We start from the raw sequence: 24,182 nt of genomic DNA, 5'->3' as shown, positions 1-24,182 counted from the left end.
TGTCGTTTGCTTGACTTTAGTGGACGTCAAGTACTTGTCTTCAGTGTGTTTATTTTAAGGCCTTGACATTCCATGTGTCTGAAATATTTTCTTGTTTCCATGGTGACTTTTCATGTGTTGGAAAATCAGATGCGTGGCATGCGCGCGTCCCGTGTACAGCTCAGACCACGTGCTCGTAGTTCTATGTAGCCCACTCACCTCTTTCTGTGCCTCAAGGGTGATCCTGGTGGTTTAATTGGAGGCTTCATCCCTCTGAAGGGTGAGAAAGGATCGCCTGGAAATCCAGGTCTGTTGGTACGTATAGATCACACACGCACGCACACGCTGACTGACGGAAAGCATTTGTCCTAAGCGGGGTCACGGCAAGCCGGAGCCTAACCCGGCAGCACAGGGTGCAAGGTCGTCGGAGGAGGGGACACACCCAGGATGGGACGCCAGTCCGTCGCAAGGCACTCCAAGCAGGACTCGAACCCCAGACTCACCAGAGAGCAGGCACAGGCCAAACCTGCTGCACCACCGCGCCCCCTGTATAGATGACAGTGCTTTTTTATTTAGCATCAATGTTGGTCAATTAGAAAAAAAATTGCTTTTAACACATCCTATGCGATGTCCTCCAGTGGGAATTTGTCGAACAAACAGGCCGCTGTGTGGTGCGTTTAATCCTTTGTTTCAAAATATCTAACATGTACAGTTCATCTAAACTTTATTTGTTTTGCTTCCCACAGGGGCAACCTGGGATGCCAGGGACCTCTGGTCCATTTGGACCACCAGGGCCAGCGGGAGTCCAAGTGAGTGAAATCTTGATCGTTTGCCGGAACCGATTTGCAAAACACCTCATGCCAGCAGTCAAACATCCTGGCCCTACACACACACCCACCCACCAAAACACCTACATATGTGTGTTTCTTGCTCACCGTGGGGACATCCCACTGATTGACTTCATTTAATTTAAATACTCCAAATGTCATCTGAACAAAACTTCAGAATATACAGCAGACTCTCATGCTCATGATCTCTCCAAACTAACTAAATAAAAAAAAATAAAAGTTGTTTACTTTGTAAGGCTATCCCTACAATGTCCGTTTTTCCTGTACTACCATGAACATTTTGTCCAAAAATCATCCAGATGAGGTGAAGAACGTATGTACGTTTGAGTGTAAATTACGATCAGTATTCCAACATTCTGCCACGAGGGTCCGTGACGCCACGCACCATCCTGCCCCCTCCTGCTGCCTGAAAGGCATTGCACCCGACCCCCATGTTGGACCTTGCGGGTGGCGGGCCCAAATGATCCCCCCCACGTTGCCTCTTTGGGCCGAGCTCGGCCAGGTTACGTGGGTTGCCCGGCCACCAGGAGCACGCCTAGGAACACCACCCCCAGGCCTGGCTCCAGGGGTAGGTCCCGGTGACCCTATTCCGGGCAGGATAAACATTATAATCCCCAGTGGCTGGGGATCCCCCACGTTGAGCTGGAGAAAGTTGCAAGGGACAGGGACGTCTGGGCCTCTCTGCTGTCCCTATTGCCACCGTGATCCTTGTAGGACAAGTGGGCAAGACAATGGATAGATGGATATTCCAACATTCCCATATTGCACATACACACTTTTATCCCAAGGGTAAAACTATGGTCTCTTGTTTCTTTTTTCACCAGGGGCCTCCAGGACCGCCGGGTCCACCAGGAGAGGTAAGGATCACGATTCTTGAATGGTCACCAAGATTAGCTTTGCCAGCAGCCAAACAACAGGTCGCTGTTTCTGTGTGTCTCACCGTAGCCGTACAACGTGACGTTCAGTGGGGAGAAGGGGCAGAAGGTAAGGGCGACACTGCAACGCTCCGGTTCCTCTGTGTGCTGCGCCCATTCCTCCTGTTTTCCCTGTGTTCTTTGCCATTCCTTGTTCTGTTTTGGGCATGAAAGGGTGAGAGAGGAGTTACAGGACCCCCCGGACCCCCAGGACAGTTTGATGGCACAGAAACACCGGGGCCAATCTACATAAGACCGGGACCCAAGGTACAGAACCTGCTGAACCTCTGCAACTGAGTGCTTGGCAGTGAAAGAATGTGAGGCATCTACCTGGTGCTAAAGAGAAAACTGATACCCCACCCTGTTTATGTGATACAGTATCCAGGTGTGTCATTTTCCCAGGTCAGCTTTGCACCGCGGTGGCGCGTGGCTCTCTGTCTTCACCATGTTTTCAGCCCGGTCACCGCAATGTTGCTTCTCTCTTGCAGGGTGACACAGGTGAACGTGGCGAGAAAGGAGAGAAGGTAAGCACAAATATGTAATGCACAAGTGTATTTCTCTGAGATGTACGTCGCTTTGGAGAAAAGCGTCTGCTAAATGAATACATGTAAATTTAAATGTAAGCACCGAAGAGTCCGCTTCCGTGTGCAAGTAGCTCACCTTAAAATAATTCTCCGCGTCCCCGTAACTTACCCTTTAATGATACAGTGACTGGAAGACTGATGACCCTCATGTCTGAACAAAATCATAACCGCAGCGGTTTTTGCTCTTCTTAAGGGCTACTGTTTGCCATATGCAAATGGCGTCAAAGGTGAACCTGGCCCACAAGGACCCAGGGTAAGCAACTCAACACAACGTCACAACTAACACAGATCCAACAAGTTCAAAGTGTGCTGTGCCTCCACTTACAGTCAAACAACACCTGCCTTGGTGACAACATGACCATGGAAGTAATAACCAGAACACTGGATGTGTCCGGGGGCGGGGGGTAGTCTGTGTCAGTACTGTTTTAACAACTGAATTCAGTGTCAATTCCCTTAATTTCAGGGCAAACCTGGTAAAGATGGAGAGAAGGGCAGCAAAGTAAGTTTGGTTTCCGGCTTGTAAAAGAGGAACGAGCCTTGTCTAAATGAGCCACGACAGTCAGTTAATTTCCTTATTTTGAGTATGTCTGCTGCACATATCAACGGTCACTTTTCCATGTTTCAAACAGGGGGATCAAGGTTTTCATGGTGATCCTGGATATGACGGACGGCCGGTAACTTAAATTACCCCTTACTTACGCTATTCCTCAAAATGCCTTTCAGACCGCAAAAAACAAGGATAAAATCAGAATGTAAGGTATCAGAAAACACTTGAAGTTTTGCAGTGATTTTTAGGACTTTGCACCATTTTACACTTGAAACAGTTTCTTTAAATACTGCAAGATATTATACTCTTCCTTGAATTTTTATATTTTTTTCAGCATGTAAAATTCTATTTTTTGTCCAAGTTACTTATTTATAAACAAGTTAGAATGTATCGTACTATAAATAGTAATGGTGTAAGGTATGGTGTGAAGTACTAACCCTAATCCTAATGTATGTTGTTTTATATAGCGTGTATATATATAATTTTTTTTGTTATGGTTTGTGTTTAGGGTGAAAAAGGAGAAAAAGGTCTCCCTGGATATGTGAGCAGACATCCATACTCCAATTTTTTTTTTTTTTAATTTAGGCAACAATGAAATACTTCCAGTAGTGTTTTAAGTACTGTAGATACCAGGAGGAAATTCAACACATGAATACAACTGCGGAATCATTTCGATAGGGTGGTGGTGCTCCAGGTCCTGCAGGACCTCCTGGACCCCCAGGCTTGAAAGGAGAGCGAGGTATGACCCGATGCTTTTCTTCCAGCCACCACCATCATCGAGAGCTCAAACTGGAGTGCCCAACAGTCCAATCTGCCTCAAGCAATCTGTGCACTGCTCACTACAAAGCATTACTGGAAATGCCCGGGTGAATAACCGCATTTTTTACCGACCATGTGCCGTACGTTGATGTCACACAAACTGGTCTTATATTGCAGGTTTCCCTGGTTTTCCAGGAGACCCTGGTCCTCCAGGTAAGCTGAAAAGCATCTTCTTGTGGATATAGTGTTGCTATGAGAATCCAGCCGCAGCTGGTACACTCAGGATCACTGTGGTGGGTTCTCCTTCATAGGGAGACACATTGAAGGACCTCCTGGAGAAATTGGATTCCCTGGGGAGATTGGACAGAAGGGTGACAAGGGTGCTGCCGGTTTACCACTACGTGGCCCAGGAGGTCAACCTGGACTTCCTGGACAACCTGGCCCTCCTGGACCTCCAGGTTTGTAAGCTGAATATGAGAAATTGCAGTTTTGACTAGTAAATGAAATATTAATTGTTGGAGAGCATAAGTTATATCCTGGATCATCCTCACGCTTATGAAAAGATCTAGCAAAGCATGCAATTTGAATGCTGCAATAGTTGAATGTCCTCATTTTGAATTAACAAAATGTGTACTCATTTTCAGCAACTGCTTGTCAAATGCAGGATTGCAGTGATCTGGAGCCTATCCTAGAAGCATAGGGTGTGAGGAAGGGTACACCCTGGATGAGATGCCAGTCCATCACAGGGCTATCACACACACGTGCACTCACACATTCAGAACACTGGGAGCAATTTGCATTTACCAGTTTGCCTGAAATGGACCAATCCAGCTTTAATGAAATATTTCAGCGACAGACAAAGAGTCTGCAAGGGTCTCTCCATCCCTTAAGTGTACTTTTTATTTTCCTGCAGCTGTGGCTGTCCCGTCCTCTCTGTCACTCTGCTGCATGTCTCTGACTATTTCCTTTCAACACCCCCTCACCACTAACTCCTCGTCTCTTCCTGCACCCATTGTCACCTTTCGCCGCAACTTAAAATCTCCCTCACCTTCCTGCTTTGCCTCTGCTACTCTGGCCGCTTTCTCTTCTGCTCCACAATTCTCAGATCTAACTACAGATGATGCCACTTACACTTTCCTCTCTGCCATATCTTCCTCCCTTGACTCTCTCTGTCCTCTGTCTTCTAGACCAGCACACCCCATTGCTACCCAATGGCTGTCTGATACGTTACGTGCCAACAGGGCCAAACTGCGGCCTGCAGAGTGAAGATGGCATAAATTCAAAACTCCATCGGACCTGGATGCTTACCAATCACTCTTAGCTGCTTTTCAATCTGCTGTCTCTTCAGCTAAAATCTCCTTCTTCCACAACAAAATACAGTCTGCATCCAAAAAACCACACAGACTCTTTGCCACCTTCTCATCCCTTCTGTGTCCCCCACCACCTCCTCCTCCCTCTTCTCTCACTGCTTTGTTTTTCAGAGACAAAGTCAAAGCAATCACTGACAAGTTCTCACCATCAACCTGCCTAGTTCACGCTGGACCTCCCTGCGAAGCTATCCTCTCCAAAATCAAGCTGCTCTCAGAATCTGAAGTTGCTGACTTCCTGATATTGTGCAGAGCCACCACCTGCTCTCTTGATCCGATCCCATCATCACTCCTTCAGAACATTTCCCTGCAACTCTCCACTTTCACCTCTGAGATCATAAACTCCTCGCTCTCCTCTGGCTGTTTCCCAGCTGCCTTCAAAACCGCTCTAATTTCACCTCTGTTAAAAAAATCCTCCCTGGACCCCAATCTGGTTGAAAATTACAGACCGGTCTCTCTCCTCTCCTTCCTATCTAAAACCCTAGAGTGGGTGGCCCGTGATCAACTGTCTGATTTTCTCATCTGGAACCATCTCCTTGATGGTTATCAGTCTGGTTTCAAAGTTGGTCACTCCACTGAGACCGCTTTTCTGACGGTATCTGACGCTTTCCAAGCTGCTAGAGCTGCCTCCCTCTCCTTGGTCCTCATCCTCCTCGATCTGTGTGCAGCGTTCGACACTGTCAATCACCGGATTCTGCTCTCCTCTCTTAACCAGCTTGGGATCAAAAGTGCAGTTCTAAGATGGTTTGAGTCCTACCTCTCTGACAGATCCTATTAAGTGGTCTGCTGGAGCTCTCATTCTTCTCCTCTGCCTCTCTCAACCGGTGTTCCACAGGGCTCGGTATTGGGTCCTCTTCTTTTCTCCATCTACACCTCCTCCTTCGGTCCAGTCATAGCCTCCCATGGATTCAAATGCCACTGCTATGCTGATGAGACCCAGCTCTTCCTCTCCTTTCCACCTGGTGCGTCAGACATCTCCGCATGCATTGCTGCCTGCCTGTTGGACATCTCTTCATGGATGTATGATCACCACCTCCAACTCAACCTCTCCAAAACAGAAATTCTTTACTTCCCAGCTGGCCTGTCCTCCTGTCACGACCTGTCGATCAAACTGGACAACTCACTCATTTCACCTAGCTCCTTCGCTAAGAGTCTGGGAATAACGTTTGATGCGAGTCTGTCATTCTCTCAACATATCGAAGCCACAACCTGGTCCTGCAGATACATCCTGCATAATATTCGTAGGATCCATCCCTACCTCACTACCGACTCCACCCAACTACTTGTCCAGGCCATGGTGACTTCCTGTCTGGACTGCAGCAGCTCTCTCCTGTGTGGCCTTCCTGCTAATGTCATCAAACCTCTGCAGCTTCTACAGAATGCTGCTGCATGAGTTGTGTCTGATTTGCCAAAGTGCTCCCATGTATCTCCTCTACTCATTTCTCTGCACTGGCTTCCTATAGCTGCCCAAATCAAATTCAAAACCCTGGTTACTGTGTACAAATGCATCAATAGAACTGCTTCCAGCTATTTACAAGACTTAATCAACTGCTACACCCCAGTCAGGCCCCTTCGCTCGTCTACTTCTGCTCGCTTGGTGGTCCCGCGCATGGAAGGTAAAGCTCAGTGGTTCTCGGTTCTGGGTCCATTGTGGTGGAATGACCTTCCCCTGTCACTCAGAACTGCTGAAACTCTGTCTACTTTCAAGGAGGGTCTGAAAACTCATCTTTTCCAGATCTACTTCACCCAAGATCTCTCCAGCTCTTTTAAGGTGTAACTGTTCACATATCGTAATTCCATAAGCATCCCCAGATACAACCTTTATTCAGCCACTACTCTGGCATTGTATTTGCTTGTTTGTGTATCTTACAATATAAAAAAAAAAAAAAATGAAATTGGTGGGAGGGTTTCAGGATTTGTCTATCCTGTGTTTTATGCACCTACTCGATTGATGAACCTCGGTGCAGCAAGTGGTAGGTAACAAATTAGGTTTGCTTGAGACTTTCATGTCTTCAGCTATGTCTCCTTCTCTTAATGTAATGCATAAATTGTACTTTTGCTGAGATGTACGTCGCTTTGGACAAAAGCGTCTGCTAAATGAATAAATGTAAATGTAAATGTAACCAGTTAGGGTCTTGTTTTTACATGTGTGCCACCTTCTTATTTAGTCTGCAGCTGTCAAGGTACTGATCTGTCTCTGGTTATCTGGTTATTATAGGGGACGGAGAGTGTGATATTCAACACGGACCACCAGGGCCCCCAGGTCCACCAGGTCTCCAGGGAGAGGTGGGACAAAAAGGTGAGAGAGCTAAAGCAATCGTAAAGCAAGCATAAACTTCTTCTATATATTTAATAGAGAATATATATATTTTGAGGGGGTGCGGTGGTGCAGTGGGTTGGACCACAGTCCTGCTCTCCGGTGGGTCTGGGGTTTGGGTCCCGCTTGAGGTGCCTTGCGACGGACTGGCGTCCCGTCCTGGGTGTGTCCCCTCCCCCTCCGGCCTTACGCCCTGTGTTACCGGGTAGGCTCCGGTTCCCTGCGACCCCGTATGGGACAAGTGGTTCTGAAAGTGCGTGTGTGTGTTTTGTGGGGGGTGCGGTGGGTTGGACCGGGTCCTGCTCTCCGGTGGGTCTGGGGTTCAAGTCCTACTTGGGGTGCCTTGCGACGGACTGGCGTCCCGTCCTGGGTGTGTCCCCTCCCCCTCCGGCCTTACGCCCTGAGCTGCCGGGTAGGCTCCGTGACCCTGTATGGGACAAGCGGTTCAGAAAGTGTGTGTGTGTGTGTGTGTGTGTATGTATATTTTGTATTTAATAACTCCATAATTTGTCTGCATATTTTACTAAATGTATAAGCCTTTGTAACCTGGTTGAAAGATGCATCATTAAGGTTTGTTTTGGGACTGGAACCTACAGCCTTTGGCCCACATTGACCTACCAACTGGTGTCTTTAGCAGCTCTTCTGTGTGCTGTCTCTCTCAGGGGACCAAGGAGATGTTTGTGTGGATTGTGTAGCTTTTGGACCTCCTGGACCTCCTGGCCCTCCAGGGCCATCTGGAAAGCAAGGTAATAATGTACTGTTGGGATGAGATCTATAAATTTGTGTCAAAGTACTGCTCTTCTCTGCTTATTGGCATATGTGTTAGGTCCATCTTAATTCTACATAGTTCTCCATGGAGCCACTGTGTTGTGTGCCTTGTGCCAGGTTATCCTGGAACCCCCGGATCAAAAGGAGAGAGGGGCCAATCGGGGCCTCGTGGTCCTCAAGGCAATCCTGTAAGTAGAATTGAAAAATTGTACACCTCAAAGATCAATCAGTTCTGCTTGAACACCAACAGAAGGGGTCTTGGCAAAACTTTATAGTTCCACCTCTCTTCCCCAGGGATTAGATGGTGCCCCAGGCTTAATGGGTCAACCAGGTGCCCAAGGAGAACCAGGCGACATCTATGTCGCCCCAGGGCTGAAAGGAGACAAGGGCAGGCCAGGCATCCCTGGAGATAGAGGACTACCAGGAGTAGATGGAGTCCCGGGGCGACACGGCTTACCCGGTGTGCCAGGACTCAAAGGAGAAGCGGTAAGTGACAATGTGACGATCATGTCATGTTCGGTAAAAGTGCCGAGACTGCAATCACCAGTATAACCCCGAAACTCCCCCTTCCAGGCAACTTTTGGTATTAAAGGAGAAAAAGGTGAAGTTGGACGACCTGGTTATAGTGGACCCCCAGGAGAGAGAGGTCCTCCAGGTGTTCCAGGGAATGGTCTTCCTGGTGCACCTGGAGAAAAAGGCAGTCGTGGTGAGCCAGGAAGACCAGGAGTACCAGGAATAATAGGTATGTCCATTGTTGAGCAGTGAGACTGAGGCAATCTTCATCACATTTACACGTGAAACCATCATAGTAAGCAATGAGACCAGTTACAGATAGCATTCATTTTTTAAAGTCACTCATGTATATGGCTTCTTTCATGTCCTTGCTCAGGTCCCAAAGGGGAACCGGGGAAAGGTGTCAGTATACCAGGTCCACAAGGTACCCCAGGACCCAGAGGAGACACAGGAAGGCCTGGGATACAGGGTGAGTGTATAAGGTTTGGAGAAGATTCAGAGAACAATTTGGATAACAGTAATTGCTACACAAATAAATAATAATGGCAGATAATATTCCTGAAGCAATTTAGAGCCGATGTGCACAGCAGAGAAGAAGATCAGGTACATCTTCTGAAAGACACAAACCTGCAACTGTACCTCTCCCATTGACAATGGTGCCCTGAAGTGATCTGATCACATGTTGTTATCACTTAGAGGGATTCAGTCCTTGTTCCTCTGAGTTCTTAGAGAAGGAAAAAGTGGGTTAGCTTATACTGCTTCACTCCTCACTACTGTCTACAGGTGACCGAGGACCTCAGGGTACCCCAGGCTTTCCTGGCCTTCAAGGAAAGAAAGGTGAGATAGGCCACCCAGGCATCGGACTGCCTGGCCTTCCTGGACCGAAAGGTATGTCTCCAGCCCACCTAATGCTACTGAAAATTCAATGTGTTTATAAAACCAAAGCCTACTTTATTGTAAAAAGGTTTAAACAATTCAATAATCTCCTTCCTTAGGACACTCGGGAATCCCAGGGGCACCTGGCCTGCCTGGTGAGCCAGGTCTGCCTGGGATTGATGGTGCATCTGGATATCCAGGTCGTCCTGGGCAAAAGGTACCTACATAGATAGAGAATTAAGTCAATGAAAAAAATAATGATAGACCAGTTCCATTTGGAACACCACACATAAATGAAGAAACTGTATCCTAAGCAACTTTCTGTTATGGAAATGTTGCCTTGTGTGAGAGTTGCCATATGCACATACAAGTGGACTATATGGTTAGCCAGGTCCAGGGACTGACCCATGTTACCTCTTTTTCAGGGTGAACCAGGGAGGGGTCTTCCTGGGCCTAAGGGCTCTATGGGGCCAAAGGGGGTAACTGGCTTTCCAGGAGATAAAGGCAACACCGGTCATCCTGGCATCCCAGGACAGGAGGGGCTGACAGGTCTTCCTGGACCTCAGGGAAATAGAGGTATCGTAATCCACACCATTTTTAACAAAACAGAATGTGCAACAACACCCATAGAAAAATATTGTATTTTCAGATCTCAGTGTGGCCTTCAACTCCTCAAGGAGGCTTTAGCTCAAAATGTAAGAGTTAGCTATGCCAGGTATGTGCATCTGTAGGTAAACAGGCCTGTGAGAGTGGAGTTTAGGGCCTGGTTACCCTGTGGTCAGTTAACTACCTGCTACTTTCTTCATTTTTCATTTCATATGCAGTTGTTTCTACAGTTCAGAAGAAGAATATTAAATTTAATTTTCCTTGCTGTGCTCAGGTGATCCTGGACCCCCTGGGTCACATGGATTACCAGGCCCACCAGGCCCACCAGGACTAGGAGCGCCTGGACCACAAGGACCCATGGGACCCCCGGGTTTTCCAGGACCCTTCGGTGCGTCATACATCTTCACCAGAAGCAAACTTATGTTATTTGAAGGTATGAGTTTCTGATGGTCTTTTGCCTACAATGCAACAGGACCATCTGGAGAGAAGGGCGTGAAGGGGGACCCTGGCTTCCCTGGCCTGGACATGCCTGGACCACAGGGAGAGAAAGGTGACGCAGGACTCCCTGGATTTCCTGGAGCAAAGGGGATAAAGGGTCAACCAGGCCCTGTTGGCCAAGATGGGGTGCCAGGCCAGAAAGGTGAGCTGATGAGTAGAAGATACTTCATCTGTAGTGTGGCTATTTGATGCTGAAAGGAAGTCTGATTGTGTCTTAGCAGAAGTGAACTGGTTTTATCAATGATAAGTCCATCTCAGCTGGCCACTACACCACACCTCTACTGAACAGACAGCTACCTAGCTGTTTTTTGCATGAATCGTTGTAACAGAAAAAGAAACATAGTTCTTTCCTTTTTTATTTAACTGCCAGAATAAGCTGTGCTTCGTGTGACAGAATCAGTAACTGTATACAAACACGGTCCGTGTACGTTGCGTTCATTCGTTTTTTTGATTTGACAGTGAAAAACAATGCAAATTATGATGCCTTCATTCGTTTTTGTTTTAAAAATTAAAAACAAAAAATTCAGTTCAATTTATTTTATAGAGCGCTCTTCTCACGCAGTGACACAGTGAAAATGAATTAACTATGTTTAATAACCATTTTTTACTCAAAATGTTAAATATTTAGGGGGCGCGGTGACGCAGTGGGTTGGACCGGGTCCTGCTCTCCGGTGGGTCTGGGGTTCGAGTCCTGCTTGGGGTGCCTTGTGGTGGACTGGCGTCCTGTCCTGGGTGTGTCCCTTCCCCCTCCGGCCTTACGCCCTGTGTTACCGGGTAGGCTCCGGTTCCCTGCGACCCTGTATGGGACAAGTGGTTCTGAAAATGTGTGTGTGTGTGTGTGTGTGTGTGTGTGTGTGTGTGTGTGTGTGTGTGTGTGTAAAATATTTGAAATATGCCTCATTTATAGTTTCTTGTCGTCTTATTTTTTGGCTTTGAGTTATTCAGTTTAGTGGTATTCTTGAACAACCCGCATGTAAACTAATTGAAGCCATGGATAATCCATCAGTGGCTTCATCGAACATGCTGGCTTCGCTCCGAGTTATTCTTAAGTTAATATGGATCACTAGGTGCTTTTCAAAAGCATTAAGAGAGTGACAGTAAGGGAGGATGACATGTCCATCGAGAAAATCGGCAGGAGTTTTCAGGTGCTACTTCTTAAGAACCTTATTACTAATGAAGTGCAGGTGTTTAAAGCACCGTGAAGTTCTAGGTTCTAGTTCTAGGTTAGGCTACTTGTTAGATTGCAAATATTGTGCACTTTAAGGCATTCATCAGAATGAATGAACGCAACGTACACAGACCAGACACCCCACGACTTACGCAAATAGACTGTTCTTCAACCCCTTATGTAAGTCAAAATTTACGTATGTTGAATTCCACTCCCCGCTCCTTTACAGAGCCAAGCCTTCTCTCATTTCCTTTACATTTGTTGCAAACACGGGTATAAAAAAAATTACACAATATAATTTTCTAGTGAATGTCAGACATATTAAATACTGTAATAAGACATAGGCTTAGTAAATGAAATAAATATTTACAGAAAGCATAAATTTAATTTAGAAAAATAGACTACTGCATATGGTATTGTACTGTGCATGCTTCCCTCATACATTTACATTTATTTATTTAGCAGATGCTTTTTCTCCAAAGCAGCTTCCAAGGAACTCTATGTAGTGTTATCAGCCGACACACCATATTCACCAAGGTGACTTACATTGCTAGATACACTAGTTACAATGGGTCACTCATTCATACATCAGTGGAACACACTCTGTTACTCACACACTATGGGGGAACCTCAACAGCATGTCTTTGGACTGTGGGAGGAAACCAGAGCACTAGGAGGAAATCCATACAGACGCAGGGAGAACATGCAAACTCCACACAGATTGAGTGGGGTTGAAACCCACATCCTCTTGCACCACCCAGGCACTGTGAGACAGCAGTGCTACTCGCTGTGCCACCATACTGCTTATATCTAGTTGTATGCTGGCACACAAGAGGGTGCTGTTGTTGCGTAATGTATAATTTTTCCATCTCAGTTACTGCACCTTGACATTTCTTTGTTGTTGTTGTTTTCATGCTAGCTGTTCCTTTCACATGCTCCTTTATACGTGCAGCATCCTTCGTATTCACAGTCAATATGGCTAAATCTTGTTACTGTGCTACAGATGATAATCTTTGTCCATCTTCATACTTCCTTTTTATGTTTAATTTAATCTCCAAATCAATTGCTGTGCGCTTGCGAGACGGTTCTCTTGTTTTTTTCAAGTGCACGTTTACCACCAGTAATTGTGAAGTAATAAAAAAGGTGAAAAAAATATGCAAAAAAAAAAAGTACTACATTTAGGAGAGGAGATGCATTCACAGCTCAAAATACATTAAAACTGGGAAGATGGAGCTTCCTTCCTCGTCTGGTTACGCCGACTTGCGCTTAACATATTTCAGATGTTTTGCGTAAAATAAAAGCACTATCTGTAAATAATGTGTACACTGGGAATTTTTATGTTAATCTGTATTTTATGTAAATTGGATTTACATAGGTAGAGGGGTGTCTGTACAATATTTTCAAAAAAACCCAAAATACAGGCTAAAACGATGAAGAAACATCCCTAACAGACTTCTTAGTAAAATATGTCCTTGGTTTAGCTTACTTTCTTTTTAAAAAAAATTAATTAATGAACATCAGAGGCTCACAACATACAGATTGCAAATATGTTAACATACTGGACGTAGTGCTAGGGTTCAAGTTCAAAACAATGTGTCACAGGTATGACTACGTTGCACTTTCTAATAGCCTCCAGAAGGGTGTTCAGACATTTTAGAATTCATTATGACTGTCATGCAAATCAAATGTTAGTTTTTCAAGAGTGACATATTGAAATACTTCAGTCATTCACATATTCAGAGGGAACATTGCATCAATAGAACTGCTTCCAGCTATTTACAAGACTTAATCAACTGCTACACCCCAGCCAGGCCCCTTCGCTCGTCTACTTCTGCTCACTTGGTGGTCCCGCGCATGGAAGGTAAAGCTCAGTGGTTCTCGGTTCTGGGTCCATTGTGGTGGAATGACCTTCCCCTGTCACTCAGAACTGCTGAAACTCTGTCTACTTTCAAGAAGGGTCTGAAAACTCACCTTTTCCAGATCTACTTCACCCAAGATCTCTCCAGCTCTTTTAAGGTGTAACTGTTCACATATCGTAGTTCCATAAGCATCCCCAGATACAACCTTTATTCAGCCACTACTCTGGCATTGTATTTGCTTGTTTGTGTATCTTATAAAATAAAAAAAAAAAAAAGAAATTGGTGGGAGGGTTTCAGGATTTGTCTATCCTGTGTTTTATGCACCTACTCGATCGATGAACCTCGGTGCAGCAAGTGGTAGGTAACAAACTAGGTTTGCTTGAGACTTTCATGTCTTCAGCTATGTCTCCTTCTCTTAATGTAATGCATAAATTGTACTTTTGCTGAGAGGTACGTCACTTTGGACAAAAGCATCTGCTAAATGAATAAATATAAATGTAAACATTAAAATAAGGGGGGGTGCGGTGGCCTGCTCTCTGGTGGGTCTGGGGTTCGAGTCCCGCTTGGGGTGCCTTGCGACGGACTGGCATCTCGTCCTGGGTGTGTCCCCTCCCCCTCCGGCCTTACGCCCTGTGTTGCCGGGTAGGCTCCGGTTCCCCACGACCCCGTATGGGACAAGCGGTTCAGAAAGTGTGTGTGTGTAAACATTAAAATAGATTTCTTTGCAATATCTGTAACAGTAGTTAATTTACATACCATGATGTCAACAAGAAAGGAGTATGGATTGTAATTTAACAAGAAAGGGGTTGGGGGAGAAACAAGATTTTTTGTTAAAGGTTTCTTGGACGGTTGTTGGTATCCTGGTCCAATAAGTTTGTATCTTATCTGAGTTCCCAGAATATCCTGTCACATATAAGTGACCATTCATCATCATTACAAGACAATTTGAGGTCCTGTTCCTACATCTCCCTCAGTGGATGATAAGAACTATTACCAGTGCTTGTTAAAACACTGTGCAATGCAGAGATCACGCCCCTGGAGTTATTAACTTTTGTTAATTCTGTCCATAGTCTATTCTCCTTTTCTCAGGCTGCACTAAAATGTTGCAGGTATCTGCAGACGTCTGAATTGGGGAGGTCAAAGTTAAATTTCTTATGAAGCAGAAAATGACCTTTTTTATCTGCACACAAGAATGAAATCTGACCTCGCTAAATTTTGTTTTTGAATTTCAGGTTCCAAAGGAGAGATAGGATTCATTGGAACACCAGGATTTCCTGGACCTCCGGGCTCCACTGGAGATCCTGGCGTTCCTGGACCAAGAGGTAAGATCCCTCTTGTTAAACTGCGCTGCCACATAACTTCAGCATTTGTAAGACAAGAACTGCAACAGGTGATGTAGCAGTTCGAGCCAATGCCTTCCAGTCAAAAGACCCAGGTTTGCAGCCTGAACAGATACAGTAAGAGCTATCCTGCTGTAGAAATGGAAACATAAATAAAGCAGCTCTGTATAAAAACCCAACATTGTAGGACACTTTAGAGAAAGGTGTGAGAGAAATTAATAAAAAAGAGAGAAATGGGCAGAGCAATGTTAAGTTTTGACTAGTGTGTAATTAGTGTGGTTTTGTAATATGAAAAAAGTTATCAGTACCTGGCCATTTATTTCATGTCCTCCAGGTGACCCTGGTTTGATTGGAATACGGGGTGAAACTGGTCATCAGGGGCCCAAAGGAGATCGAGGAGATCCTGGCCTACAGGGACCTGCAGGAAACATGACTGATGCAGACATGGAACACCTGAAAGGCGATAAAGGTGACAGTGGTGACAGAGGTATGAAAGTTCTCTTTTGACCATTTATGGTTATGATAGATGATTGATAATCGCAACTTCTCCGATGAGAGAAAAATGATTTTCAGTATTTGGCTGAACTGGAATACGTGGCTTATCTTGCATAGTGAAGTGGTTTACTATTTTAAGAAACATTAAATGTGTTTATTATTGCGCAAGAGTCCAGGTAAAGGTCATTGATACCGACGTCTCCTCTCATAGGTGATCCTGGACTAACGGGAGAGAAAGGATTTCCTGGGGAATCTGGAAAACCTGGAATGCCAGGAAAGGATGGAATGCCAGGTTTACCTGGTCAACAAGGTAAAACACTTATACATAGTGCAGCTAAAGCAGTTCTCATAAGGTTCAGGGGTGAATGTGAAGTAGATCCTCATGACTGATCTGGACTTCCTTCTCAGGTGAGAAAGGTGACATAGGAGACCCTGGAGAACCTGGAAGAACTGGATATCCTGGACAGAAAGGCATCATAGGAGAAATGGGAATTCCAGGTATAGAAATCTTTCTTTTTACCCTAGACATACAGAGGGCAAGCTAGAATTTCTTTCCTGTTCTGAATCTTTACATTATTTACTCATACAGTTTGTCATACAAAAGGTGAGGGTATAAATATAAACAGGGCTCATTGTTTGCTGGCATTCCCTTCCAGGTTCTGTTGGACCAAAGGGCTCTAAAGGGGTAGGTGGTACCCCAGGTCACCCTGGTTTTCCAGGGTCCACCGGGGTGAAGGGGGAGAAGGGAGTCCCTGGCAGTCCAGGTGTTGGGATACAGGGACCTCCAGGAGAGAAGGTGGGCCTACAGTTCTATTTAATCTGTGTCACTTCTTGGTAAACTTGAATGGTGTCTGATATGTGACAACCCCAGTTCTATGTCTGTAACTTTTAGTCTGTACACTTGTGTGTGTCTTTTTGTCCTCCAGGGTAATATCGGTCTACCAGGCATCACTGGGACCCAAGGAGAGAAAGGCCAAAAAGGTGTAATGGGTGTCCCAGGAAAGCCAGGCACATTTGGACTTAAGGGCGATAGAGGCTATGATGGTTTTCAAGGCAAGGATATTTTCTATGGTAATGTTGCCATGAACATACATTGTTGCAAGGTCCCTCCGAGTTAGTAACCATTTTGGGTTTCCCTCACAGGTAGCCCTGGACAACCAGGTGGCAAAGGAGACCCTGGGCTGCATGGGCTGCCGGGAGATCCGGGTTTACCAGGCAGACCAGGTGAGTTAAGACAGCAGGGTTTGTACTATAACATGATTTTAGGTTCCTTGGGGCCAATTTCTATGTGAAGATAACAAGGTAAGGCTTCTCTGCATCTTAACCATTTCTAAAACACTCAAATATGTACTATAGCCCCATAACCAACTGGACTGCCTTGGAGCAGAAAGTATTGATGAAACAAAACCTCTGCTTATTGCTGCTGTCTCCAGGTGAACCAGGTCTACAGGGCCCACCTGGTCCTCAAGGGGAGAAGGGTCAGGCTGGTATAGATGGAATACCAGGGTCCTCAGGGGAACGGGGTGAACCAGGTAAGCAAACATGTCCAGTTGACTCCAAGAAATTCCTCATGCAGCTGCATCCCTCTGCCCCTAGAGAAAAGTATGACTTCCCATGATGCAGGAGCAGTCACTTGCCACTGGAGGAGAAAGGTTACAATCTCCCAGGAAGGCAAACCCCTTTCATAGCATGACCCCCAGTAGTCCTAGTCCTGAGCCACCAACTCTTATCCTCTTTCTATCTTCCTTAGGTGCACCTGGAAGAGGCTTCCCTGGATCACCCGGTCAGCCTGGCAGTAAAGGTGAGCCTCAGAAGAACCCTAACTCTAACCTCTAGGCCCTTTCAGTGAAGTTGCATGGCACTTCACATTTTACCAAACTACCATCTAATGGAGACAACAAAGTAAAGTCAAAACTTTCCTTATTGGTTGATCTCAGCCAAAGACTGACCTCATCATTTCTCTCCCTCTGCAGGTGACAAAGGCAGTGATGGGCTTCCAGGGGCCCCAGGCATTCCTGGTGTTCCTGGATTGAAAGGTGATAAGGGCTTGGCGGGAGATCAGGGTCGCCAGGGTCCACCAGGGGAGAGGGGCCTACCAGGGCAGTCAATGGAAGGGCCCAAGGGTGACAGAGGAGTCCCAGGAGGGGCAGGAGAAAGAGGTACACACAATCCTTTATAGCAAGTATATTATTAACAGGTGCACTGATTGTCCTACTCGATAACAATTAGTAAACAAGTGGCCTAAAATGTAACCAAATTTCTTTTTGTAAGTGGTATGATGATGGTTGCTAATTTCATCCCTGTAATCCGTACAGGTGCACCCGGAGCCCCAGGCCTACCTGGAGTTCCTGGAAGCACCGGAGCCAAAGGTGAAAAAGGAGGCGAGGGCTTCCAGGGGCCCACAGGGCAACCGGGGTACAAGGGGGAAAAAGGACCTCCTGGACTTCCTGTGAGTTGCTACCTTCCCCCTTCAGTCTTGACTACTTGGCCATCAGGTTCAGCTAGATCATTTAAATTTATTTATATTTGTTCATTGACTTAGCTGACACTTTTCTCCAAAGCCACTGACAATGTTAAGCTATTTACAACTATTTACTCATTTATACAGCTGGGTAATTTTACTGGAGCGGTTTAGGATAAGTACCTTGCTCAAGGGCACTATAGCTGGAGGTAGGAGTCAAATTTGCAACCTTTAGGTCCAAAGGCAGTGGCACTAAGCACTGCATTGCCAGCTGCCTATGTATTCTGCATTCTGTATTTATTATGCAGGATTTTACACGCAGAGTTTTACATGGTTTTACGCACATGAAAAATGTTGTCATTTTCAAAGCACGAAGGTTCTCGGTTCAAACTCCGTTGTGGTGGAGCGACCTCCACCTCTCACTCTGAACTGCTGAATCTCTGTCCACATTTAAAAAGGGTCTTAAAACTCACCTCTTCCAGACTCACTTCGCCCATGATCTCTTTAGTTCATGTAAGGTGTAAATGTTCATGCACTACAACTTTAAGATCATGCCCGGAAAAACCTTACGCAGCTACTCCTATAATGAAACGGAAACTTTTATATGTATCTCAGAAAAAATTATTACTAGGAAGGTGATCAAGAGTCGTTGATATTCTGATAAAGTTTTGTGCAGGTACTTGTGTGATGAACATCGGTTCATATGGTGGAAAGAAACAAACTTACTGCACTTAAGAATCTCACGTCTGCATCTAAGTCTTTCTGCTAATGTGATGCACACATTGTATTTTCTATGAGATGTGCGTCGCTTTGGAGAAAAGCATCTACTAAATGAAAAAATGTAAATGTAAATTCTGCAGAGATCACATCCTCCAAATGTAATCCGCAGTTGAGTGTACTAGTGTATGATTCAGTGACTCCGATTACCATGCACTTTGCAAGTTCAGAGTCTGAGAGGAAAATCTGCAGAGCAAATATTAAACCAGAGCAGTTCCAGCAGCAGTCATGGAGCATTAAACAAACACACAACTATTTCAACTGTGAACACTTGCAGTAAATCTGTGCTTGAAACAGGATTCTCAGCTTTAGCTTATTGGACTGAAATATATTTCTCCAGTGTTGAAAAAAAGTTAAAATTACTATGCTCAAACATGAAACCAGTGAAAAGTCACTGGGGAGGAAATACCCATCTCTGTCTGTCTCAGGGAATACCTGGCCTGCCGGGGTACAATGGAGGAAAGGGGGAGACGGGATTGCAAGGTCCTCCTGGATTCCCAGGTAATAACTGATGGTGGTTAAGACAATGCATGTTGAATGAGCGAATACCTTGTGCTGCTATATAATGAATTATCTTGTGCACAGTAGATAGATTACTATAATATGGTTTTGGATTAAATCACCTGCCCTCTCTCTGTGTCTGACTACCATGTGTTACTCTGGTAAAACTACGTATGCTCAGCGAGAGAGCACATCCTGCAGTAATCTTGCAGAGGTTTTGACAGTCCTGGAAAAATTAGTATTTCGTTGATTTGTGGTGTCTGTGTTATTTACGCTGCCTTTCTTCCGTCCAGGAATGAAGGGTGACTCTGGTTTTATGGGAAACAAAGGAGAGCAAGGAGACAGAGGTTTCCCTGGAATCAAAGGTGGGTGTTGGTGCCTGTGATGCATGCACTTAGTTCATCATTTCAACTTTTCTCACATAGATTAAATAACTAAATACAATTTAAGATTAGTATTTGTTCAGTAATTTCTTGAGCTTTGCATTATTTTCTAGGTAATGATGGGCCTCCAGGACCACCTGGTCCCACAGTGTTAATTAAGGGGGATATCGGCTTCCCAGGGCATCAAGGGCCACAGGGTCCCCAAGGACTTCCGGGACTTTCGGGAGTTAAGGGCCTGCAAGGTACAGTAACGTGTGTATCTCACTTTTAGTCCATGATGGAATCCTTGTACTGCCACACAGGTCTCAGTTTGCTATCCTTCCCTTGTTGCCAGGTGTGACCGGACCAAAGGGCATAAAAGGAGAAGAAGGGCAGCCTGGATATGATGGCCGACCCGGGATGAAGGGCGAGCCAGGGCCCATTGGGCCTTCTGGTGAGCATGATGTCATCATGACCCAGCGGTATCCTTCTCAGTCTATAGCTCCTGCTCACTCCCATGATCTCACGTTGTAGGTCCCAGGGGCTATCCCGGCCCCCCAGGGCCAGATGGTCAGCCTGGGCAGGTGGGGCCCCCAGGACCCTCATCCATGGATCATGGCTTCCTGGTGACACGGCATAGCCAGTCAGTGGAAGTGCCCTTCTGCCCAGAGGGAACGAGGTTGATCTATGATGGGTATTCCCTCTTGTACGTGCAGGGCAACGAGCGTTCACATGGACAGGACTTGGGTAGGTGGCTTCACACAGGCAGACAATGGTACACCATCACTTTTTGGGCAGGGGTTAGGGTCTGTGTCCAGCTGTATTAGTCACATGCGATGTGCTCCTCTTTGCCCCTATAGGAACAGCAGGGAGCTGCCTGAGAAAGTTCAGCCCCATGCCTTTCCTGTTCTGCAACATCAACAACGTGTGCAACTTTGCATCAAGGAATGACTACTCCTACTGGCTGACTTCTCCTGAACCCATGCCTATGAGCATGGCACCCATCACTGGCGAAAGCATTAAGCCCTTCATTAGCAGGTGTGTGTGTGTGTGTGTGTGTGTGTGTGTGTGTGTGTGTGTGTGTGTGTGTGTGTGTTGTATAGCTACTGGTACTTGGACCCCGATGGGTTTATTTTTCTCCTATTCTTCACGTTAATTCTTCACAGAATTTTTTTGTTTTCCTCTCCTCAGGTACCAGTTGGCTTTCTTCATGCTGTTTGTAAAGCATGGTTTACAAACCATGAACAATGGACCACTAGTCACACAGATGTGATAGAATAAAACCATGATGAGTCTCTTTGTTCAGTGATCTGCATCACTGTTGCGAAGAAACCTTTATTTAAAAAAATAAAGAACTGAATTGAATATGTGTGTGCATGTCTCTCCATATTTATATTTTTTGAATACTGTCAATTTCTGCCCATGTCTCTTTCACATGTGCATCTATATATGTGTGTGTAATGTTGTGCTATGTGTGTTTGTGTCACCCATCAGGTGTGCTGTATGTGAGGCCCCTGCCATGGTGATTGCAGTACACAGCCAGTCTATTCGTATCCCTCCCTGCCCTCAGGGATGGGACTCCCTGTGGATTGGCTACTCCTTTGTCATGGTGAGAGTCCTGATCACAGACTCTTGGCCCAGAACCACTGTTGTGTCACTCACGCAAATCTAGATTTTTGGACATTTTGCACCAACCTCACAATATGTGGTTCGCAATAACTATGAAAATATGAAATACTTCTATGCACCCATTATCCCTGCAGCACACCAGTGCAGGAGCAGAGGGTTCTGGTCAGGCACTGGCCTCTCCTGGCTCGTGTCTGGAGGAATTCCGCAGCGCCCCCTTCATCGAGTGCCACGGACGCGGTACCTGCAACTACTACGCCAACTCCTACAGCTTCTGGCTGGCCACCATCGAGGACCATGACATGTTTACGTAAGCTGGGGCCGCTCTCCCGAGTCACTCCCTTTACTCTGTTGGCCCTTTGGTCTCAGTCCATAGTAAAAGACAACTAATCACATGTATTTCCAGTTTAATCTGGACACTCCTCGTGTTACGAATGGTTGAGTTACGAACGTTTGAAAATATGAACACTTTCCAGTTTCTTCATGTATTTTTAACAGCATTTTCTTCTCTAACTTGTTTTTGAAAATTTATGATTGTTTTGCAGCAAATGCAACCTACATATACATGGCCAGTAAAACATACACAAATAGAATGGAATTTAACTCACTTCCTCAGTGTACACATCTGGTTTACCGCATGAAACAAGCAGTTTTTGGAGACAGTTTCTTTTTAAGGTCAAATTTGAATGTAGCTCAGAGTTAATAAATCACACAAAGTTCCTTTTATTTATGTAAGATATAGTCATTTAGCTGAGGCTTTTTACCAAAGTGACTCACACTGTCAAGCTATCTATACTTATTTATCCAGCTAGGTAACTGGCAACTTAAGATAAGTACTTTGCTCCAGGGTACTACAGCCAGAGGTGGGATTAGAACCTGTATCCTTTGGGGTTCAGCAGCAGCAGCACTAACCACTACACTACCAGCTCTCCTCTCTATCAGCTTATTCAAGACTTATACAGCCTAGTCTGTAAACTAATAATGGTATTTCTGTATAAATTTTTACTGACTTGGCAGTAGAAGTGATTTTTGAGTTACAAACAGAACTACGAAGAGACTTCCGGTCCCAGTTGTGTTCATAGTGTGAGGAGCTTGTGTATCATAAAGGGAGCTCTGATAATTTGTGCTCCCAGCAAAGGAATCTAGGTTTGAAACCCCCACAACCCTGACTTGGAGAAGTGGTTAAGGACAGTGTGTGTGTGGGCACATTAATGTGACATGCAGGGGGCGCTGGAGGAGCACCTGCTGAGAGCAATGTCTTGTGTTGTTGCAGGAAACCTGTCCCCGCAACGCTAAAAGCAGGAAGCTTACGAACCCACATCAGCAGGTGCCAGGTCTGCATGAAGAGGACATAATGCAGCTGCTGCTTTGGCTCAGAATACATCTTTTCTAAAAAAAAAAAAAACCAAAAAAACCAACAATGGTGCTATTTAGTGAGGTGAAGGACAGATCTATTTCGGGGACAGAAGCTGCGTCCCTCAGTGTTACAACCCAAGAGTTTAGCAGAGACAACAGGAGTACAAGCCATGAGTCCTGCTGGTGCCTTGCTTGCTGCCAAATGCCCAGCGACACTCCCACATTTCTTCACTGAATGGCACTTTGTTTTTTACTGCACTGATCATAGCCCCATGTAAACAGGTGTCCGCTGCAAAGGTGTATGAGTGAGTCAGGTGCTATGCAAGTACTCTGTTTGCCTTTTCATACATATTTTGGTCCATTGTTACATTTCCTTGCTTTTCACAGATGCCATCTAACTCCAACATGTTATAAAGATTTGTTTTTATGAAGATGTACTAATGTTGGGTTGCTGCAGGTGAGAGTTAAAGGTTGCTAGTACTGATACACGTGGTATAGGAAAGGTCATTTGCTTTGTTGTAAATATATTCATTCTAAAGTACTTTATTCAGCGCCACAGATAAAGACCACTATATTAATTATGTAACTTGTTTATTTATAAGAGTTGAGATATTTAGAAAACCAGTGGATTTTAAATACCAAGGAAAACTACCAGTACAGTATGGCAAATGCAACTGAAAGTTAAGCGCATAAGGTAATTTATTATTTAAAGGGGTGTGTGATGCACATAAGCTGAGGTCTTTGCCTTCCTATGCATGGAGTGTGTTTGCCATCATCCTGCTAACAGACACGTCCTGCTCTTCCCCATTTATGCCTCGACAGGCCACGACAGGTGTAGCCCTCTCAGTCATGCAGGTCGGAACCATCATCCACCCCCTCACAGCCACTTAACATTTATTAATTTAGCTGAAGCTTTCCTACAAAGTGACCTACATTTTTTTTTTTTTTGAACCAATTTATACAGCTGGGTAATTTTACTGGAGCAACTGAGGATAAATACCTTGCTCAAGAGCACTAAAGCTGGAATTTGAACCCGTGACCTTTGGGTCCAAATACAGCAGCGCTAACTACTATGCGACCAGCTGCCCCCACCCCCACTTCCTTTTACAATATACAGTCAGAGCAAAATTCCTCTGCAGGAGAAACTGCGGAGACGAGGTGGTGGAACAGATGCGCTCGCCGATCATGCGGACAGGAGTGGACATGGTGACGCGTCACAGAGATGCGCACAGAGGACGCTCCAGCACACATGTCCATGACACAGCCACCTCACATTTCCAGTGGGTTAGGGTTAGTGTCCCCCATTTAACGCAGTTTTTTTTTGAAGATGGGCCACTCGATCGGCAATGACTGCGCTCTCCTAACACCCTACCTAGCGCTCCCCACGTTTGTCTTTCCTATACTTGATGTTTTGCTCTTCAGGGGTTTAAGGATTTAATAAACGTACGCTTAATAAGCCTCACAAACACACACACATGCACACACATCATTCCTACACTGAAGTACTTGATTTATCAAACTAATTTCCGTACTATTTTTTTCAAATGTATGAATACCTTGTTATGTTGCTTTTCGCAGGCGTTAGTTAGATAGTTTATTGATTAATTTCTGCCATTCAGGCCAGAGATGAACTGATGTATATATGAATACAGGAACCCTAT

At 45.3% G+C, this 24,182-nt stretch overlaps 1 protein-coding gene across 1 annotated transcript in view; it reads left to right on the top strand.

Annotated features, from left to right (window-relative positions):
* The window catches only part of col4a1 (collagen, type IV, alpha 1), a 44,909-nt gene extending 22,339 nt beyond the window's left edge, over positions 1 to 22,570 (top strand). Inside the window, exons 9-52 of the mRNA XM_018749989.2 lie at positions 217 to 294; positions 726 to 788; positions 1,652 to 1,684; positions 1,773 to 1,811; positions 1,916 to 2,008; positions 2,230 to 2,265; positions 2,519 to 2,578; positions 2,789 to 2,824; positions 2,955 to 2,999; positions 3,381 to 3,413; positions 3,551 to 3,611; positions 3,809 to 3,844; positions 3,943 to 4,089; positions 7,217 to 7,297; positions 7,978 to 8,061; positions 8,201 to 8,271; positions 8,378 to 8,569; positions 8,657 to 8,825; positions 8,973 to 9,065; positions 9,380 to 9,484; positions 9,592 to 9,689; positions 9,898 to 10,048; positions 10,353 to 10,466; positions 10,551 to 10,718; positions 14,836 to 14,925; positions 15,278 to 15,430; positions 15,650 to 15,748; positions 15,847 to 15,936; positions 16,095 to 16,234; positions 16,365 to 16,491; positions 16,582 to 16,662; positions 16,872 to 16,970; positions 17,189 to 17,239; positions 17,412 to 17,597; positions 17,754 to 17,887; positions 19,105 to 19,177; positions 19,471 to 19,542; positions 19,674 to 19,802; positions 19,895 to 19,993; positions 20,074 to 20,286; positions 20,400 to 20,577; positions 21,034 to 21,148; positions 21,303 to 21,475; positions 22,439 to 22,570. Of these exons, the coding sequence (XP_018605505.1) occupies positions 217 to 294; positions 726 to 788; positions 1,652 to 1,684; positions 1,773 to 1,811; positions 1,916 to 2,008; positions 2,230 to 2,265; positions 2,519 to 2,578; positions 2,789 to 2,824; positions 2,955 to 2,999; positions 3,381 to 3,413; positions 3,551 to 3,611; positions 3,809 to 3,844; positions 3,943 to 4,089; positions 7,217 to 7,297; positions 7,978 to 8,061; positions 8,201 to 8,271; positions 8,378 to 8,569; positions 8,657 to 8,825; positions 8,973 to 9,065; positions 9,380 to 9,484; positions 9,592 to 9,689; positions 9,898 to 10,048; positions 10,353 to 10,466; positions 10,551 to 10,718; positions 14,836 to 14,925; positions 15,278 to 15,430; positions 15,650 to 15,748; positions 15,847 to 15,936; positions 16,095 to 16,234; positions 16,365 to 16,491; positions 16,582 to 16,662; positions 16,872 to 16,970; positions 17,189 to 17,239; positions 17,412 to 17,597; positions 17,754 to 17,887; positions 19,105 to 19,177; positions 19,471 to 19,542; positions 19,674 to 19,802; positions 19,895 to 19,993; positions 20,074 to 20,286; positions 20,400 to 20,577; positions 21,034 to 21,148; positions 21,303 to 21,475; positions 22,439 to 22,520 (4,470 nt within the window). The 3' untranslated portion in view covers positions 22,521 to 22,570. The remainder of the gene's footprint in view (positions 1 to 216; positions 295 to 725; positions 789 to 1,651; positions 1,685 to 1,772; positions 1,812 to 1,915; positions 2,009 to 2,229; positions 2,266 to 2,518; positions 2,579 to 2,788; positions 2,825 to 2,954; positions 3,000 to 3,380; positions 3,414 to 3,550; positions 3,612 to 3,808; positions 3,845 to 3,942; positions 4,090 to 7,216; positions 7,298 to 7,977; positions 8,062 to 8,200; positions 8,272 to 8,377; positions 8,570 to 8,656; positions 8,826 to 8,972; positions 9,066 to 9,379; positions 9,485 to 9,591; positions 9,690 to 9,897; positions 10,049 to 10,352; positions 10,467 to 10,550; positions 10,719 to 14,835; positions 14,926 to 15,277; positions 15,431 to 15,649; positions 15,749 to 15,846; positions 15,937 to 16,094; positions 16,235 to 16,364; positions 16,492 to 16,581; positions 16,663 to 16,871; positions 16,971 to 17,188; positions 17,240 to 17,411; positions 17,598 to 17,753; positions 17,888 to 19,104; positions 19,178 to 19,470; positions 19,543 to 19,673; positions 19,803 to 19,894; positions 19,994 to 20,073; positions 20,287 to 20,399; positions 20,578 to 21,033; positions 21,149 to 21,302; positions 21,476 to 22,438) is intronic.
* Positions 22,571 to 24,182: the final 1,612 nt, after the last annotated feature.

The sequence above is a fragment of the Scleropages formosus genome, chromosome 1 (genome assembly GCF_900964775.1).
Source record: "Scleropages formosus chromosome 1, fSclFor1.1, whole genome shotgun sequence".
Taxonomy (NCBI): domain Eukaryota; kingdom Metazoa; phylum Chordata; class Actinopteri; order Osteoglossiformes; family Osteoglossidae; genus Scleropages; species Scleropages formosus.
Note: the sequence above shows the minus strand (reverse complement) of the source record. Positions and strands in the feature narration are given on the sequence as shown.